Source organism: Emericellopsis atlantica, assembly GCF_019669845.1.
Source record: "Emericellopsis atlantica unplaced genomic scaffold F5Z01scaffold_34, whole genome shotgun sequence".
In the NCBI taxonomy this organism is placed as follows: domain Eukaryota; kingdom Fungi; phylum Ascomycota; class Sordariomycetes; order Hypocreales; family Bionectriaceae; genus Emericellopsis; species Emericellopsis atlantica.
Window position 1 is genome coordinate 243,628 of NW_025764736.1, and position 18,370 is coordinate 261,997.

Sequence of the window (18,370 nt, forward strand, 5' to 3'; positions counted from 1 at the left end):
GCCGCGCTACAAGAGCCAGATCGGAGAAATACAGCAAGTGCATGAAGCAGTACAAAGGCCGCTCGAGCTTCAGCTAAGCCAGAGCTGTTGTCCGAATGACCGACGTAACACAGCGTATTGCGCAAGCAATTATTGCGAATACCCCATCTCGCCAGCACTGCAGAGGAAACGCTCGGTTTGTGGTGGTTCAGAGCTAAGAAATTTGACTGGGATGCTCACGTCAAGCCCATACCATGGCCCAAGCAATCGAAGAGCTGCACTCGGAACTCGAACATGCCTTCCGCATTTTCGGGCCAGGGTCGCGTGTGGCCTTTCTTGAAGATCGCGGTGCGCAATTTGACCCTGCCCGGATGTCGTCGCTCCTCGAAGATATGTTCCGCATTTTCGGGCCATCGCCGCGTGTGGCGTTTCTTGAAGATCGCGGTGCGCAACTTGACCCTGCGCAGATTTCGTCGCTCCTCGAAGATATGTTATGTATTTTCGGGCCCGCGAGTTCGAGAGTGAGGCTCCTCGTAGAGCGAAAGTTGATGAATCTCGAGCAAAAAAATGACTACAAGGAAGCGTGGAAGCTTGCTCACGAAATGTATGCTCACTTCAAGTCTACCTCGGGGTTGACCGGGGCATATCATCATTGTATTGCTCAAAACGAGGCAAAACGAAACACATCAGCTCTAGACTCGATCACCAAAAAGCTTAATTTGTTATCTTTGGCCGAAACTCCGCGCTTCTTCCGCGTGTGGCTGGCTAGCACTCTGGATGAAGACTCGAATCCGGATACTACCTGGGTAGTTATCAGGAAAGCCGACTACTCAATTCGTGTGCAGAGAACGGTTTTGACTTACTGGTCGGGATACTTTCAGGACGCGTTTTCCGGCAGATGGCCTATCTCTGGTAGCTTCGGTTTTGATAAGGACGATCGGATCACGGTTGGGTCTTGTCTGAAGATATTCGGAGGCTTTGTCACTACGGGAATTTACGAATGGACAAGCTCTGAAGACCTCGAACATGATTATCATGCGGCACAATATTTTGGCATACAAAAGCTGAAGGATCTCTTATTCGGTATTTTATAGACCTGCATGAATCTTCTCGGCTATCGGGCATTTGATATAACATTTCGATCAACTTCCGCTGTATCTCTATTGTAAATCGCCTTAGACTCGCAAAGACTGCTTTCTATTTCTTTCGAGATAACACGGACCCTCTTGTAGTTGTAATAGAAGATTGGCATTCTCTGTATAAATCGACTCGGGTGAGGTTTGAGCGAAAGTCACTTGGAACGTCTAGACAATAAATGCGGCCATTCGTTGGTTCACCGATCCTCTCCGCTGTCCACCTTACTATTACTCATGCACTCAAAACGGGCTGCAGACCAGCATGAGTGTCGTGAAGGCCTCCATCAGTGAAACACATCAACATAGTCATCACATCCTTTTGCGGTAAATCCTCTCCAGAAGGTGCGTGCGCTTCGGTAATCTCCCACACAACATCTCCCCCGCAGGACGGTTCAGCCCCCATGACCAAGCTCCTGCACAAAGACAAAGGAAAATACCAAGCGAAGTATATCGTATCAACCGCTTAAATAGGATTGGTCTTCATTTAAGATGGAAATGCTTCGTGCTGCAAAAGGAGCCGCGATAAGTGCTTGGCCCGCCAGTAGTCTCAGGCTCCATGCGTGCTCGGCGTTGTTCAGCTCCGTTAGCCTTACGTTATTAGCGACTTCAGACCAAGCGTCTGGCGCCATCAAGCCATACAGTACCAAAGACATAAGAGAAGTGATCTATAACTTCGGCGCTAGCTTATGTTCCCAAACGTATAGATATCTATCATTAAGTGTACTAAGCTTACTCTATATATACCGTGCCTGCCTCATAATATCTATAGATAGTCTAGGAAACGGCATAATGATAGTGTTTGTCGTTACGACGAGGTTAGCTGATATAGGTTATCGTGTTTGTCAGAAACGGATTCAATGAAGAGAGTGAAAAGGTGCACAAGGTGTGAGTACGCTGCTAGGTCGCAGCGTAGTAGAAGGTGACTAGTGACTGTATTAATCTCTTGACCTTCCTGGAAGCATCCCGTGGCCGCGAAGACCTTTTCCCTTGGTGCGCTCCCGTGCGCCCTTGCGCACGTGACCTGATCGGAACTGCCTGTGCCACACCTAGCCACAGGGCTAGCGGTCCCCAGCCACCTTGTGGCCTGCAACAACCTCCGTATGCAACATGCGTCTGACAGTGTTATCTCTAGTCAGACGTTGAGGCTGGAGTCTCTTCTCTTCTACTTACCTAGTAATGCGGCCCTTAGAAGTATATACTTTAGTAGCGCACTTATCGCGTATAAGTCGTATAATACTAAAATTGCCTAAATCTCCGCTTATAAATAACGGATTATGGCCTAATAGCGTGGTAGCCTATAATTCTAAGTCTTCCCTCTAACATAACGGTATCCATAGTGTTATAACCTTTCTCGATAGTACAAGACAAACGATTACGAACGCTAGCGCATTAACATTGAACTAGATACTCATAACGAGACATTGATTGCGAACTAGCTAGTAGCGTAAGGCTAGCCACATGTTCTCTTTTAAAGTACCAGGCTATTTAGAAATAGCGCGTGGCGCATTGATAGTGCCGCGCCGGAAGATATTCGCTCGCGCGGCACGGATAGTGCGCAGGGTGTATTTTCCGATATACTTAGCAATTTCCTCGTCCGTGAGCGCTTCGCTTCCTTCCGGCTTGCCTTTTATAACTGCCTCGAGCTCGGTTCGCTAAAGTCGTGACAAACGAGGAGCCGTGGTTGGACGTTATAGAATAGACATTAATAGCGAACGGCTGGTTTTTGACTAAAGGGTGCATAACGCATATAGTGAGCGGCAAAACCGTTAGACCGAAGAAGCTTGATGTTCAGTTAGCGTACACCGTTCAAATGTGGCAGAATACACACTATATGGAGACGCTTCAAACTTCCGTGTTATACTATTCTATAGGAAGCTGTGCATGCTCATGACTGTATTCACTTTTACAAGTTTGCAGACCAAGTCTACTTTTCGGCGGGGAGATAAAGTATTAATCTTCCTTTTGCAGAGTCGATGACAAAAAGTTATTCTCATCGAAGGGTTGGTCCTCCTGATTATACGCTACTATGATTAGATCTATAAACCCGTAATTCCTACCGATAGTCGGGAGATAGAGGAAATCCAGGGTCAGTGGGGTGGTTCCCGTGTGAAAGGAGCTAACGGTGGGATGACTATGTGTGCTCGGGTGGTCGCGGCAGGGGTCGGCCTTTGGATGGTAAAGGGACGGGCGACTAGTCACCCTGTAGAAGGAATTGCATGTGAGTGGCTAGCCGCTCTCTCGCCTGCGCATCCAAGTCGCGTCACTTGCGTATGGCAGCAAATATGCTTGCTCGTGAGCTGCTGACATAAGCTTCTTAGCACGTTATGTACCCCCTCTAGGTTAACCCCGAACGCCACGCTGGGCCAGCCGCGAGTTCGCTTGGTTTGGTCGAGTCAAGTCCAGCCTATACCAAGGTCAATCAGCCATGCAACGTCTTGCTCGTTCATGACCACACTGTTGGCTTTCGCGATGAAGCAGAAGTTCGAGGCGTCCATCATCTCGTGTATGATGGAGGCACAGTCCGGGAAGACGATCGACTTCGAACTCGAGGTTCAGCCCATCACGCCGGAATTGCAGGCAGCCCCTGCACCAGCTGATCACGGACTGGCAGCACCCCACTGGTAGAGTTCAGCTAGCCGTTCTAGACTTGGAGCGCGTACACTATATGTCCATGAGATGCAATATTATCCAGGGGTAGCAAAGATTAGCTGGTGTGTCAAAACATCTACAATAAGTGGTATCACAGCCAATGTCACGTGGCAATCGAACTCGCCTAGACAGCGCTCAAAAGTCGTCGGGCCATGCACTGAACAAGATTCTCATCGATCATCTCTTCGTCGAATTGACGGGATGCTTCGATGTTGATACCGGTTCATCACGACATAGATATCATTCGCGTAACATGTCCCCCCAGAGCGGCGAGACGGGCTCGCGGACCTGGACGTCAATGGGCCCGTACTTGATCTGCACCACGACATTGTCGTCCAACTGCCCGTCCAGCTCGGCAAAGAACTCGACCGCGGCAGAACTGGGGTAATAAGAAGAGTGAAGAGCAATGTCGACGAGTAGCGGAGAGATCGCAGCGTACTCGCAGCGTGGCTGGGGTCACGTCATTGCGCGAGACGCGTTCCCCGGCGTGCCCCTAACGTACGGGAGTCTCGGAGCCCCACTGTTGCTCCCGCCTCTCCATTGCGTTGGTTATCCGATAGTCTTTAATTGAGTTTTCCAACCTGGCTATTACCGTCCCTGAAAGTATTGTGGCCAATCAACACGCCGTCAGGGCTTGATGCACTAGGGCTAGCAGATCGCGCTAGCGACATGGACTAGCACATCGGGACTGGCAGGGCGTGCTAGCGCAGCTGCGGGGCTGACAGGGCGTGCTAGCGTATCTGCGGGACTGGCAGGGCGTGCTAGCGCAGCTGCGGGACTGGCAGGGCGTGCTAGCGCAGCTGCGGGGCTGGCAGGGCGTGCTAGCGCATCTGCGGGACTGGCAGGGCGTGCTAGCGCATCCTTGCTAGCACGTCCGCGGGCTGGCAGGGCGTGCTAGCACGTCCGCGCCAGCACCCCGCTATAGCAATACGTAGGAGCAGAGTGTGCCAGGGCAACCACGGAGCTAGCAGGGTGTGCTGGCGCAACGCTGGAGCGCGCACAGGTGGCTGGCATGTGTACGTTGTTAGCAACGTGTGCTAGCGCATGCGCAGTGCTAGCAACAACATGCTCGCCCTGGTGAGATGCATACTAGCCTTATTAGCCCCTCACGTGATCTCTATCCCTGACAAAGGATACCTTGAGGATAAAATCATCACGAGGTTCTATATGATTCTCCGACTATCTCCTATCTCATCCCCGACACCTAGCCAGTGGCACAAACATGTTCGATGCCTCGAGCCTGAGCTGGTTCCGCCATTCTGAAGGAGTATCCCGAGCAGCGTCAACGCGTTACCGCGTTGGCGTTGTGTGAGAGCCACGAAGTCGACGACAAAACATTTGCTCTTCTCAACACCCCGAGGCTCTCCAGTCTGGAACTGGTCGAGTGTGGGAAGCCCCTCGATCCGACGGCCTATCGCGACCCCGAATTCCAAGCATATCTGCCTCCTGACCCCCTGGTATACGCAGACGAGCCTCGATCCGCGTTTTGCGTTTTCGACATTGCAGATCTGTTGTTCAAGGTCAAGCACCTTAGAGTTGACGGTTGCGTGCCAGAGTGGGATGACACTGTGGTGGACTTGATAGAGGAGATACTCACATGGCTAGCGGACCTTCTGGAAGAGGAACGCCATGGAGGTCCGTCACCGTGCAAGAAGATTGATGTCGTCCTCGGATCATGTCTGGGTTGCTGGGTCGAGGTACGCAGGGATTGGGGCCCGCTGCTCCAGGACGTTTCAAAGGAAGGGGAAGCCATGGGCATCGAGCTCAATTCGTTGGTCGGGGACGCGCCGGTCGTCCAGGATAGCATATTATGCACAAGGAGGAACGTGGTGGCGATTGCTACGGTACGGATGATGAAGACGACCACGCTACATAGGGAGGCCATCAAATGCGGCTCACAGCAATCGCCTTTGCAATCTACATCTCCAGTCCCATGAATGGAAACGATACGAGCAGCCGCAGCTGCGCACTCATGCGGGCCGCCCCTCGGCGCCGGCTCCTTCTCCGCCCAAGACATGGCGTCGGTGATACTACGGATGACGCCGCTCTGCTGCTCGTGCCTGACGCTCCGCCAGTTGTCGCCGACGCTTTCCGGCTGCCAGGCTCAGTACGATGCGTCGACTAGGAAGCGCGCCACTTACCCCAATCGCCCGCTTGCGCGGCGTCTGCTCGGTCCACCCAGACGTACCCGACGGCGCGCTCAGGATACCGATCGCACAACCCGGGGAGAGCCTCGCGTTCGCGACGCTTGATCCGATGTGTCTGCGGGTCTGGATCGTCCTCATTCTCAAAGACGAGCCAGCCATCCTCATCCCAGACTGGAATGCGCCGGTTCGCCCTGTAGTACCAGCCTTGAAGGCCTTGCACCGAGCGCAGCGGCCCACCGAATCTGCGTCGGAACGCCTCCCCGACCTCCTCCCACCGGAGCCCCTTGTCAGTCCACATGTAGATGATGAAGTCACCCTCCTCATCGGTGTACTTCTTCTGTGATGTGTGGACGCCGGGGGGCAGGGGCTGGTCGTGCGGGCTCGTCAGTGGCAGTGGTCGCTCGCTGTGCATCGGCAATCTCCTCGCTGGCCGTGGCGGGGGGCCATACCGCTGGATGAGTGACTCGACGCCGCGGTCAAACTCGGCAAGGCTGGGAAGCTGGCCAGGGGAGCCGGCACACACACCCGAGCAAGCCGTGCGTCGTCTCTGCGAGACACTGGCAGAGACTAGAGTCGATGTCTCTTTGTAGTTGTCAGCTCGGCGATCATGACAAGAGGTAGAGCACGCACCTCCGGTGGCGGCGGGGCTGCCGCAGTCCGATGGTGGTGGCGTGTGCGCTGGCCAGCGACCCCTTGCTGCGTCCTTGGTCACCATGGCGGATGAACGCGCGTGCACTTCCGCGCCGCGGGACTCGACTGTAGTCAACTCAAGTATCGAAACGTGCGTTGCGGCGAGCAGTGTCTCGGCTACCACAGCCTGCCTCCTTGCCCCGCGAGAAGCACGCATACGGAAGTCTCCGTCATACCACCATGTGTGGAGGTGCTGCCACAGTCGGCCGCCATCGATGTGCCCTTTCTCTGCCGTATCAGGCCAAGACCGGACGCGGGGGTCAAAATCTGATCGGAAAACGGACGCGGCGATACCGCTATGAAATTCCACGGTAGATCGCAGCACGGTCGCGCGATCTACTTCAACCAGTCCCACAGAACATGTCTCTGGAGGACGCTTACGATACGTATTGCGGCTACGTATCCTTGGCTAGCTACGCTATGCTCCTTCATCGTGACCTCGTGTCCAGCACGCTCCGCGACTACGCAGTCGTCCGGCCTGTGGAGACACCAGACGAATGCCCAGGCACCCCGTGCCACTCAGGACCGGCTTCTGCCTTTTTTATCACCCATCATTTGCTTGACCGGTCGACCGCAAGCCGAGATTGGGCAGAACAACACAAGTACAGGGTATCCTCTACAGCACGCATTACCGGGCATCTGGACCGTGTACGCCAGTCAACCTGAAGCTACTGTGAATCAAGGCTCCCTGAACGCCGCCTCGAGTCCCGAGTTGAATGACTGTGCCGCTTGGCGCGCCTTCTCTACCTTTTCGTCTATTTGGGCTATACCCTAGAGCCTAGAACCACAACCAGGCTTCGCGGTGTCATCACAAGCTCCCCGGACGCTGTTATTCGCTTACGTACAATAAGACGTTTTTCTTCCTCCCTGTCGCCCGTCGTCGCTTGGTCAATTGCCTTTCCCTGCACTTGATACGTCGAGCTGCCGGTTGTTGACAGGAAAGTTGGAGTGCGGGGGCTCCCGCCGCCAAATTTGGATCCGCTGTGTATCTACCTACCTGGTACAGTGCCGATATTCGTTCAAAGACAAAACAGCAGGGTCAGGTGACACTACCGTGTCGGGGCCGTAAGCTGAAGATGAACCTGACGAGATGGGCGGGCCCTGCTTATTGCGTTTGTCGCCCTGCCAACAAGCTCGTCTCCACATTGCTCGCTGCTTCTTCACTAGTGTCCCACCTTTATCTCCACCTGGCCGCCAGACCGGATCTGTAGGTAAACCGTACTGAACTCGGTAAGTCTATCCTGACACTTTCTTTAATACTGCAGGGCTGGCTGTCGCAGTCAAGGCGTCCGACTCGAGGCATGCACCAGAGCATGTCATTAAGAGTGACTGGTTCATCGTACGGCAACGGGGCTAAAGGGCAAAGGGGAAGCCAGACCCCGGAAGTTTCTCCAGTTTCGGATTTCGTTGTGGTCATGGGGTGAGGCTGACTAAGAATCATGGATCAAAGCTTTCCCGGCGGCTGCTCAGCCTGGTGGCTGGGTAGCTGGCGCGCGAACTTCAGCACCAGCGAAATGCGGCGGAACGCGGCTTCTTTTGGTGCTTTCCATCTCTCCCGTTTGAGAGCATCCCATCCGCCATGGCAGATCAATTGCTGTCGGAAATAATCGAGAGACATCCCATTGGGAAAGGCCTCGATGCCTTCTGCTCTTTGTTCAGCTCGACCTGCGAGGGTAGGGGCATCTCGCGCGAACGCGACGCGTTGGATCAGCTTGACCAAGAAGGTGGGTATTGCAAGCCAGCCTCGTTGCAACGTGGTCCTCTAACTAGTATGCAGATATACAGGATCTTGCGTCTAGTCTTTTATCAGCACTTCAAGTTCTCCCTCCCACCCGCCTTTGAACGTCGAAGGGAGGGCGCGGTGCCCTTCGAAACGACCTCCTGAAACTTATTGCTGCCGTCGCGTCCGACGACTTCGACTTCGACCGTGTCAAACCTCTCCTCAAGGAAGCGCTTGCCGACAAGCCTCAGGACACATTGATCTGGGATCTTGTGTCTACTGCCACCGTCGAATCCACCCCGCCTCCCCGACCGATACCCTCGTCGATCCAACAAACGCCGTGGAGTCGAAACACGAGTGGCTTCGTAAACTCTTCGGAATTCCGCCAGGATGTGGATCCGGTCCTTAAGTTGGAGCTCGAGTGTCTCTATGTCGGACTTCCCAATTTCCACAAAACCTTCTTCGGAGATGTGCCAGATCTCGACACGGTGTCTGAGGCAGTCTTCGGCAGGTGTACCGAAGGCGACAATCCACTCTTCAAGGAGGGGTGGAGTGGATGGCCGGCAGGCGCCAAAGAGAGCGACGTGCTGGTTTGGTTTGGTGGCTTGATCCCGAAGCTGGAAGCTTTCGCAAGCGACCGCATTTCGACTCCGGCGGCTCGACGAAAGCTGTTGGCGCAGCCGAGGACACCACTGGGGGGCTCCACAAAGATACCATCTGACCTAAAACATGCTCGCTGACGTCAGTAGGCCGGATCTGACGGACTGAAATTGTATCAGCTTGCGCCAGAAAATGCGCTTTGTTTGTAAATGTTCTCCGGTATACCAGTCACGTATGCCGCCAGTTATGCTAATATGTGACTTCGAGTCTTCCCCAACAGGCCAGACAGCATGTTCCTTACTTAGATCGACAATCATCCCTTGTAGAGACAAGACCAAAGAAACTCGGCGGGTTTTTATGAATGCATCACTGGTAACGAGCAGTCACATGATCTAAATATTCGTAAGTAGGTGGCAGAGGACACGCCATCATTTTCATCGGGATACCTCTACCGGCACTTCCGATCCAGTTCCATGCTGATGATTGACATTTCGCTGCCGGATCTAAAGTTTCAGGGAGCTAAACTCTTACTAGCTGGCCGCTCGTCATTGAAGTGACGCATGACCTTTGCCATTGACGCAACGGCAATGCGTAACCATTACTTCAGCCTTTTCACCGCTGTGAAGATTTAGGTCTAGTTACCCAAGGGCTCAAAATTAATATAAACTCTGTGAGTTTGGACGATCGTGTTGGTAAATCAGGCCGCAAAGGATATTCAACCTTTTGCCAAGTCGTTCATCTATGCCGAACAGAGATTTCTAGCTTGCATACTATACAGAAAATTGAGTTCTCGCCGGCGAAGTCAGAGTTGATGAGGAGTATGCGAAAAAGACAGCCAATGGCGTGACAGGTTCCCTGTCTAATCAGTTTGCCTGCGCTCAACCATATCATCATGTTAAATCATCAAATCTTCTCAACTCATAGATACCAGTCCTGTTCGCGAGATCTTTGCAATGGACTACGGAGATAATAGCAAAATTGATGGCGCAGCTAAGATCTTAGCATACGAGTTCCAAGATCCGAGCTGGTTATGGGAGGCACTACAAGCTGCAGGGTCCTCCGTGAGTTGGGTCAACAAGCGCAAAATCGAAGAAGGCAATAAACGTTTGGCAGGACTTGGCGATCGGATAATCAGCATGTCAATCACGGACAATGCCGTTGAAGATAACTTGAGTATTGGTTGGTTTCTCCGCCTTCATCCTTAGAAGCAATGCCCATACTAAGCCTGATCATAGGAGAAAACAATGCTCTGCTTCAAGCACGTGCCAGCAACTCGTACCTCGCGAGCACTTGCGACAACATTGGACTAACTTGCTGCATCAACGGCAATCCATCGCAACAGGGCGCGGTCTCTGCTCGCACTAAGGCGACCACTGTCGAGGCCACTATTGGCGCTGTATACAAGGACGGGGGCTTGAGTTCGGCCGAGGCCGTCATGAGACACCTTGGGATGCCGGTGCGGATGGAAAATTTGGACCAGTAATTATCTTGAGAGCGCGTTATAGCACAGCTCACAGACCGCATCAAGGTCCATCAACGTGGAGGTGATGGGCCGGCAAACGCCCATTCAAAGTATCTTATATTGCGTTTATCTGACGGAATCTACATGAATAAGCAGCCTTTTGCTAAGTGCCTGTAGCCAACTTATGTGACAGACGATGTGATACTGCTAGAGGCCATCGCTGACGGATGCTGAAACCATGGGCTGAAATATAGGGATGTTATATCTAACGGAGACCTACAGCATGAAACTGCATCGGGGGACTTCTAGTGGTGGGTATTTGTACCGACGCAAGAGCAAGGATATGCCCAGAAGGTAGCCAGGATTGATGTAGAAGCCATACTAGGTTCAGGAGTGATAAATCCCAGATACTTTTACTTTCAACTCTCACAGTCTGCTCAACACATGCTCTTAATAAGAAAACATTCCTAGGGAGCGATTAGAATGCCCTTCTCGACTCCGCTAAGGGGAAGGCTGATAGTGGTGTAGAATCTTCGTGATAGATGCGAAGCCATCGTATATCAAGTCGTGTATAGTTTATCCATAGGCTCGATGTGCACGATTATCCAACACTATCTCGACAGAATCATATATTGGCATATTGCTACGTCAAAGAACAATTCGACGTAGTAGGAAAGTCGCACTGCCTCGCCCACGAGCTACCTCCGCCTATGCCTCGCGCAGGCTGTCCCTGGCGTCGCGGCGTCGCCTTTATTCGGATAGACGGGTCAAAAGACATGATAAGCACTGATGTACAGGAGCTTTCATCCGCCCAATACTCCATGGCGAAGACTTTGCCATTCCAAGCGTGTTTGGTGGTGTGCGTCGCGTACAGCGAGTTGGTGTGATGGGCCGGGAGGCTCTCTTTCCAGATTTTTAGCCATGGACAACAAATGCTCAGCATATCCGCTTTGTCGAGAGTGACTTCGTTGGCTGGGTCGTGCTTGGTTCGTGGCCGCTCGACTATGCGTTGGGCTCGAAGAATGAGCCCTCGTCGCGAGGCATTCACCGGCCGACGAATCAAGTCGATGGACACACTACTAGCGGTATCGTACTGCGAGGCGATAAGATCTCCGGAGGTTGCATCGTAGCCTTGGCTGTAGGAGCCCTTTACTATTGGCGGAGGTGGGCTCCACGACAACAGGTCGAAGTCGTCTGATGCCGAGGCGCTGCCTGGGCAGATAAATTGCTTATAGCTCCAATCCAGGGAAAACTCGCTCGACATGCTCATGCGGCACATCTGGAAGAAGACAGCGCCTGTCTTTTCGTCCCGGTTGAGCATGATACGGTCGAATTCGCAAAGCACGGGTAGCCTTCCGCCCTTGAAGTTCCCTCCTACCTCCTTCACGTGCAAGGAGTCGCGCGCGATCACCTGGACACACCGATACTGACCTTGGGTCACATTATATGTATACGGCCCGAGATATACCGACCGAGAGGTCGCCCCGTACAGGTGCCCGTCAAATATCTCGAAACACACGGTCTTGTCCGGGTCGCACCCGGCGAAATGCGGACCTAGCTGCACCGTGTTCAGCCAGCGGCGTTCTGCTAGAATATAACACTGGACTTTCCATCGTGGGCCAGAGTCATCCTCGCTCCTGAAATGTCCGCAGTAGAGATACTTGCTATCATTTCGGACAAACAAACTCATAAAGTCGAAGAAGCTTCGGTATCCTAGGATAATGCTCTTTGCGGGGTCGCAAAACAGGATCAGCATTTCGCTGTCTCCGAGCTGGTAGAGGAGCGTGACGATACCATACGCTTGGTGCAGAACATTAACCTTGTCGACCTTGCAGCAGGGGATAGAAGGGAGGGCCTGTTTGAGCAAGGCAAAGGCGTCCAAGCGTAAGTTCCGGCTTCCTGAGCTATCGAACAATAGCACGTGTACCCATCTCCCCCGACAAGAGATGAGGGCGTCGTTGGATAGGGTGAACGATCCCGGGACATTGACCAGTGCAACCTGGTATGGCTTGGCGTCCCTCACGGCGCGACGCCGCTTGACTAGACAGCGCCACGTGTGAGCATAAGCCCCAGATGCCACGGCTCTTCGGAAGTCTTCCGAATATCGAAGCGTGTTCTATTCGAGATGAGTTTGACTTGCAAGACGTGGACGCGAGATACATACGCCTAGTAGTTGGCGACAACACTGATCGGAGTAAGCAATACGGGAAAATAGCTGCTTGCAAGTCAACCCCAAGCTCCACTGATCCTCGATGTCCAGACTATCCAACGCTGTAAGGAGCAACTCCTGCGGCAATAGCACCAGCGACATATTCGTGAGAATGTCGTCTCGCCAGGAGCGGGATGTCTATCCAGAAAATGAATTTTCAAGCCCATCAGGTGCTAGAGTACCATCTAAGCGGGCGAGGGAAGATCGTTGCTTGCGAATGGGCTGAAACAGTGTTTATGGCCACACATTTGCCCCGACATCCATTATGAGGCTCGGATCAGTATTGGATACCTGCGCAAGCCGATTGCCGCATGGGCATCCGTGCCTCATTGCCGAAATCGACCATAGGAGCACTGCCGGTGACTAGCGCTACCAAAGCACGCCAAGTCTCCATAGGAATGTACACGGCCACATAATCTAGCTAACAAGAAGGCTCTCAGCCTCTCAGCGTCGTCACGAGGCCGATAGCTGTCTCCGTTTGTAATGGCCTAGCTCAGAAAACAGGTGCGAGCTGTAGAGCAATCCCAAACCAAGGAAGGGCTCGTTCGCTGAAGCAGGTAAGCCTTGGTGAAAAGGAACCTACATTATCTCACCCACCCGGCTTGACGGTTGCTATTGACTCCCATAGAGCCAGCCGACTCCCTCAGCCGAGTCCATACACAACATGACCTCGGCCAGTAGATCTTACCTCAGCGAAGATACCAAGATGAAGGAGTGCGCGGACAAGGTGAAAGATATTGCGATTTCTACGCTCCAGTGGGTGGTCTACCTTTGCAGCATGGGCGTGTTTGACAGCCAGGTGCACGATGGCGGAAGGCATGCTGCGAAGCCTATTCAATGGATTTTTTTTGTCCTGCATCTCTAGCCAAGTAATCCCAGACCTGTTAATCCAAAGATAACCCGCCATGAATCCGGCGGAATAGCTAGCAAAAGACCGCTTGATTTTCATGGCCCCCTTGTAGTCAGGTTATCTGTTTGATACATTTCTACATGGCGTACTTCGGTCATATGAAACATATTTTAAGGGCTCGATCTCGCACTCGTGCGTTCGTTCACTTTGAACTTGGTGCGGGTTACTACTGACTCTTCCGAAAACCCTCCGCTTGTCAGCGGATGTATGGGATAAGCTGCCCTCCCTGCATTGGCTTACTACATTCGCCCCCGCAGTGACTGATTCCACCCCTCTAAAACACAGATCTTACCTAATTACAAACACGTATATATAAGGAGCTCTTGCTGTTCTGAAAAGATACTCTCTCCAAACTATTCTTATAATTCTCTATACTATACAGGGAGGTCCAAAACGAGTGTCCGCTTTCCTGTGATACAATGAATTATAATAACGGCTATTTCTGGACGCGGTGGAGCCCTACAGTGCGCCCAGGGATAGACTACACGAACGTGAGGTAGCGCGACAATTGCTCAGCTGCCCCCCTGTATTCGCTTGCTACATTCACCCCTGCAGCGTCTGGTCCCACCCCTCTGAAACACACATCTGATGCCTAACCTTAGAAATTGCTCTAGGCTCCATTTAATTACTTGATCCCGTCACCCATATATAATGAGCCTCCTGATGCTCCGGCAATAGTCCCTCTGCAACCTATTCTTACTGTTCCCATCTATCGGGACCTCACCGCTCGCCTTGATATCCGCCATGATCTCTCCTGTCCAGGTCGCGCGCTGGGTGGGGTTGCTGGCCCCACTACCCCTTTGGAAGAGCGTGGAAAGAAGGGATTCTGCCTAACAAAACTAATGCTTTCCCTCTGCCCCCAGTCTAAAGTTACTCACGAGTAATCCTTGCTCGAGGAGTTTTTCTCGTTATTATAGTCGAAGCATACAGTCCCAGCCAGTAGATTTTTTCCGAGGACTGTGAATTTAGGGTTTCTTCTCCTGGTCATATCATTAATGAGATTAATGAGCCTAGCAAGACACCTTGCCCACCCTACACCCTGAAATAGACACTCTGCTAGAAGAAGACGAGGCTCTATAAGCTCAGTGGGAATGCGGTCTAGAATATTACATCCTGCCCCAGCATATTTTAGGGCGATAAACTCGAGTCTGAGATTACAGATATCGTGGCGCAGAAGCGATTAACCAACACCCACGAGGCTGAAGAGACCACAACTCGTATATTCAATCAATGCTCGCGGCGAAGAGGCCATACCCGGGCGTTTCCCGGGGTCCGACATCAACTAGGCAGACGTAAATGAACAGATCGCGATACATGCATGGATCCTGTGTCAGCTTGCCGCATAGCGTATTAATCATATATGGTAGGAGACGAGACGGCCGGCCGGTTCTATTCGGGGGTGGACGTGTGCGGCCAAAACGGCGAATGGTAGAACGTACTCTTCGGACGGCGCGCTCGCTGCACTGTACTTTCTGAGCAATTGCTCGACTCGTCTGATTTGTAGAAGCAGAGCCCGGATCTCCTTGTGCGCCTCAGGAAATAGCTGCCATGCCATGGCTAGAATGATATTGTCATAGGTACAAATACAACCGTTCTTAGCAACGGACAAATACGTGGAAGTCTGGGGGAACCGCGTTCGAACGTGACTTATCAGGGCTGGCTGCGTGAGGAGTCCTATCACGTGACTCTGCGGGATCGACCCCTCAATATACCTTTCACCCACTCTCTAACTCCGTTTCTCGATGTTCTCTATATAAGCGATAGTTCAGGCCCTTCGCATCCAATGTGACAGGCTGACTTGCAAGGTTTGCGACAACACTCACTCCCTCTTGTGAACGCATGTCCGATACGCTAGCGTCGATAAGTCGGCGTGCTATATACTTCTGTACCTACTGTATTTGCCAATCGTGTCCTAACGGCGCAGTTATAGTATAAAGCGCTACAAGCTGCAGCCAGGCGATGCGTGACGAGGCACTGATTGGTTGCTGTCGCGCTTGATATTGGTTGTGCACTTTGCGTGTTTCGTTTATCACACGGAAGAGAAAACCCCGCTTTGTCCTGCTTTCAGCTCCTGGCTAACCATTTGTTTCTTCCATAAGTACAACAAGACGATACTCAATGACCTGTTGGAGCCGATTATCTCCTCGTACTTGTATGCCGCCCACTCAGTGAAAGGACAAACCATCATGACCTCTCGCGCGACGAGCAACCGATCGCCCCGCTCTGCCTCGCGCAATGACTTTCACGTCGCCGTTCTCTGCGCCCTACCCTTAGAAGCTAACGCAGTCGAAGCTGTCTTCGACTAACACTAGGACGACGGCGGCCTATCATTTGACAAAACACCCGGCGATCCTAATTCGTACTCTATAGGTGTTATCGGCCGCCACAATGTCGTACTGGCGCACATGCCGGGCATAGGCGTAGCGAATGCCGCGTCTGTTGCGAGCGCTTGCAAGACGAGTTACCCTAACATCAGACTGGGACTCGTCGTTGGAATCTATGGCATCGTCCCCGGTGATGGTAGCGATAAGAGAGTGCTAGGCGATATCGTCATTAGTGACGGCGTGGTGCAGTACGACTTCGGACGGCATATAGATGGGCATTTTATGCGGAAGAATACTCTGCTGGAAAGCTTAGGAAGACCCCCATCCGAAATTCGATCCATACTCGCGAAATTCCGTGGCATTCGGGGTCGATCTCAGCTTGCGAAACGCACATCCAGCTACCTAAGCGACATTCGAGCAACACCACAGCTAGGCGCCACTTACCCGGGCAAGGCACTTGACAGGCTATTTGAGCCCGATTTTGAGCACATGGATGAACATAAGATATGTGATGACCTTGGCTGCTCTGATACTCCCGTGCCACGCAAGCGGCTCCTGCCAGAACTTAACGAGCCGGCCCCTAGCATTCACTTTGGATTGATCGCATCTAGGAGCACCGTGATGAAGTCGGGAAGGGACCGGGATAGGATCGCAAAGAAAGAAAACGTGGTCGCATTCGAGATAGAGGGTGCGGGCGCATGGGATAGCTTCCCGTGCGTGGTGATTAAAGGGGCATGCGACTATGCCGACAGTCATAAGAACAAGGTGTGGCAGCGGTATGCTGCGGCAGCCGCGGCGGCGTGCATGAAGGGCTTTCTCCAGGAGTGGGTGCCGGGTGCAAGTGTGTGGTCGAATCTTGCTAGGATCACGAGCTAACGCACGGTAGGTATAACAAATATGCCCAAGGGCCCATGGTGTATATCGCGGTATTTCGAGCTACGTGTCTTTCTAATAGGCTATTAGTTGTTGTTCCGTACCCAAAGAACGAAAATTTTGTGCGGAGAGTCTCTTATCTAGAGACACTTATGTCATAGCTCGGCTTCGGTACGCATGCGGATAAGCTAGGGTCGAGAGTGGCTCTCTATGGCTTGGGAGGTATTAGGTAAGCGATCGAACTTCGAAAGATAAGCCGGGGAACTGACAAAAAGGAAGAAAAACACAGATTGCACTATCCTACGTGCACTGGCTCCAGGAAACATGTCCTAGGACATCCGTGTTCTGGGCCCATGCAAGCAGTCCAGAGCGATTTTTACAGAGTTATACGTCTATTGCCCAAGAATATAAGATTCCCGGGTACGACGATCCCCAAGCGGAGACACTATCCTTGGTGAAATCCTGGCTTGAGCAGACGGATCGGGGTCGTTGGCTTATGGTGATCGATAATGCGGACGATACCGAGCTCTTTACCCCATCACAAAAGGACGAACTCGTACACATGTCAGGTCCCGCTATTGCCAGAGGGATACTGGGTCGCTTCGTGCCATCGTGCCGGCATGGCTCGATCCTAATTACGAGCCGGAATAAGCAGACGGCCGTCCGGCTAGCGCCTGCGAAGCACCGGATCGAGGTAGCGAAAATGACGGATGCAGAGGCTATGCAGCTCATCCGCTCCACTATCGAGGATGATAATATAACAATAGGGACCACGGAGCGACTCGCATCCCGACTCGAACACTTACCTCTTACACTCGTGCAAGCAACGGCCTTTATACAGGAGAACGGCACATCTATCGAGGATTACTTACAATTACTAGATGAAAGCAGCGAAGTCCTGGTCAACCGTTTGAGCGAGCCATTTGAAGGCTTCGGAAGAGATTCCGAGACGTCACATGCAGTAACAGCGACTTGGATCATCTCATTTGAGCAAATCGAAAAGCAGCATCCGTTGGCAAGCTCTGTGCTTTCAATGATCAGCCTTTTGGATCGTCAGAGTATACCCAAAAGTTTCGTGAAGGATTACCAGGCATCTACGCAGCTAGATAACCAACAAGGCCAGAGTGGCTTGGAGGCTGTGACGAAGGCACTGGGTACTCTCATTGCATTCTCCTTTGTCTCAAATAGAAAGAATGACACCGTGGATATGCATCGTCTAGTCCAGCTCGTCACTCGCAAGTGGCTCGCTACTAAGGGAGCAACGGACAACTTTGCGGTAGTAGCTTTAAAGGTGGTGTTGAATGCCTTTCCATGGGGAAGATTTGAAACCCGAGATATCTGCTTGCAGTACTTACCACATGCTCATGCTGTATTAGTAGCGTATGGAAAGGAGGTGGAGGCCGCGAATCTTCACCGAGCATCGCTTCTCCATAATATAAGCGGTCTTTTCATACATCAAGGTAGCTGGGGAAATGCCGAAGCCTACTTGAGCCAAGCCGTAAGAATACTGGCCCAAGCGCAAGGCGAAGAGCACCCGGATACACTGAAAAGCATGGGCAACCTGGCGGCGACATACAGGAACCAGGGCCGGTGGGAGGAGGCAGAGGCGCTTGAGGTGCAGGTGATGGAGACTCGCAAGACGAAGCTTGGGGCGGACCATCCCGACACGCT

The 18,370-nt window shown here is 52.4% G+C and overlaps 7 protein-coding genes across 7 annotated transcripts; 4 read left to right on the forward strand and 3 right to left on the reverse strand.

The window, feature by feature from the left end:
* Nucleotides 1-103: 103 nt before the first annotated feature.
* F5Z01DRAFT_356673 (uncharacterized protein) lies at nt 104-1,339 on the forward strand. Its single transcript, XM_046259270.1, has one exon. It carries the CDS (start codon nt 234-236, stop codon nt 1,071-1,073), a length of 840 nt encoding a protein of 279 aa, XP_046114612.1. The 5' UTR covers nt 104-233; the 3' UTR covers nt 1,074-1,339.
* A 2,665-nt stretch (nt 1,340-4,004) lies between these two features.
* On the reverse strand, nt 4,005-4,305 carry F5Z01DRAFT_677637 (glycosyl hydrolase family 67 middle domain-containing protein; the record flags this gene model as incomplete). Its single annotated transcript, XM_046265375.1, has 2 exons — nt 4,005-4,214; nt 4,267-4,305. 2 exons carry the CDS (start codon nt 4,303-4,305, stop codon nt 4,005-4,007), a joined length of 249 nt encoding a protein of 82 aa, XP_046114613.1.
* Nucleotides 4,306-5,751: 1,446 nt separating this feature from the next.
* Nucleotides 5,752-6,859, reverse strand: F5Z01DRAFT_356772 (uncharacterized protein). Its single transcript, XM_046259272.1, has 2 exons — nt 6,542-6,859; nt 5,752-6,493 (listed from the first exon to the last, which is right to left on the reverse strand). Exons 1-2 carry the CDS (start codon nt 6,756-6,758, stop codon nt 5,886-5,888), a joined length of 825 nt encoding a protein of 274 aa, XP_046114614.1. The 5' UTR covers nt 6,759-6,859; the 3' UTR covers nt 5,752-5,885.
* Nucleotides 6,860-8,180: 1,321 nt separating this feature from the next.
* F5Z01DRAFT_693839 (uncharacterized protein) lies at nt 8,181-9,486 on the forward strand (the record flags this gene model as incomplete). Its single annotated transcript, XM_046266230.1, has 2 exons — nt 8,181-8,325; nt 8,457-9,486. 2 exons carry the CDS (start codon nt 8,181-8,183, stop codon nt 9,059-9,061), a joined length of 750 nt encoding a protein of 249 aa, XP_046114615.1. The 3' UTR covers nt 9,062-9,486.
* F5Z01DRAFT_356714 (ribonuclease III domain-containing protein) lies at nt 9,420-10,541 on the forward strand. The gene is made up of 2 exons (XM_046259271.1): nt 9,420-10,100; nt 10,157-10,541. Exons 1-2 carry the CDS (start codon nt 9,875-9,877, stop codon nt 10,402-10,404), a joined length of 474 nt encoding a protein of 157 aa, XP_046114616.1. The 5' UTR covers nt 9,420-9,874; the 3' UTR covers nt 10,405-10,541.
* Nucleotides 10,542-10,611: 70 nt separating this feature from the next.
* Nucleotides 10,612-12,964, reverse strand: F5Z01DRAFT_356854 (uncharacterized protein). Its single transcript, XM_046259273.1, has 2 exons — nt 12,548-12,964; nt 10,612-12,499 (listed from the first exon to the last, which is right to left on the reverse strand). Exons 1-2 carry the CDS (start codon nt 12,692-12,694, stop codon nt 11,027-11,029), a joined length of 1,620 nt encoding a protein of 539 aa, XP_046114617.1. The 5' UTR covers nt 12,695-12,964; the 3' UTR covers nt 10,612-11,026.
* A 2,943-nt stretch (nt 12,965-15,907) lies between these two features.
* F5Z01DRAFT_693843 (uncharacterized protein) lies at nt 15,908-18,370 on the forward strand (the record flags this gene model as incomplete). The annotated part of the gene is made up of 5 exons (XM_046266231.1): nt 15,908-16,667; nt 16,690-16,708; nt 16,782-16,821; nt 16,861-16,928; nt 16,979-18,370. Coding segments are annotated over 5 exons (2,279 nt in total), but the record flags the coding sequence as incomplete, so codon positions are not given.

What these genes read in the sequence shown, in the direction of transcription:
- F5Z01DRAFT_356772 (XM_046259272.1), bottom strand. Translation starts at nt 6,758, where the DNA reads ATGCGTGCTTCTCGCGGGGCAAGGAGGCAGGCTGTGGTAGCCGAGACA. An exon ending in CAGCCCCGCCGCCACCGGAG is followed by an intron (nt 6,494 to 6,541) that starts GTGCGTGCTCTA and finishes ACAACTACAAAG; the next exon opens with AGACATCGACTCTAGTCTCT.
- F5Z01DRAFT_356714 (XM_046259271.1), top strand. Translation starts at nt 9,875, where the DNA reads ATGGACTACGGAGATAATAGCAAAATTGATGGCGCAGCTAAGATCTTA. An exon ending in TGAAGATAACTTGAGTATTG is followed by an intron (nt 10,101 to 10,156) that starts GTTGGTTTCTCC and finishes GCCTGATCATAG; the next exon opens with GAGAAAACAATGCTCTGCTT.
- F5Z01DRAFT_356673 (XM_046259270.1), top strand. Translation starts at nt 234, where the DNA reads ATGGCCCAAGCAATCGAAGAGCTGCACTCGGAACTCGAACATGCCTTC.
- F5Z01DRAFT_356854 (XM_046259273.1), bottom strand. Translation starts at nt 12,694, where the DNA reads ATGTCGCTGGTGCTATTGCCGCAGGAGTTGCTCCTTACAGCGTTGGAT. An exon ending in GTTGTCGCCAACTACTAGGC is followed by an intron (nt 12,500 to 12,547) that starts GTATGTATCTCG and finishes CATCTCGAATAG; the next exon opens with AACACGCTTCGATATTCGGA.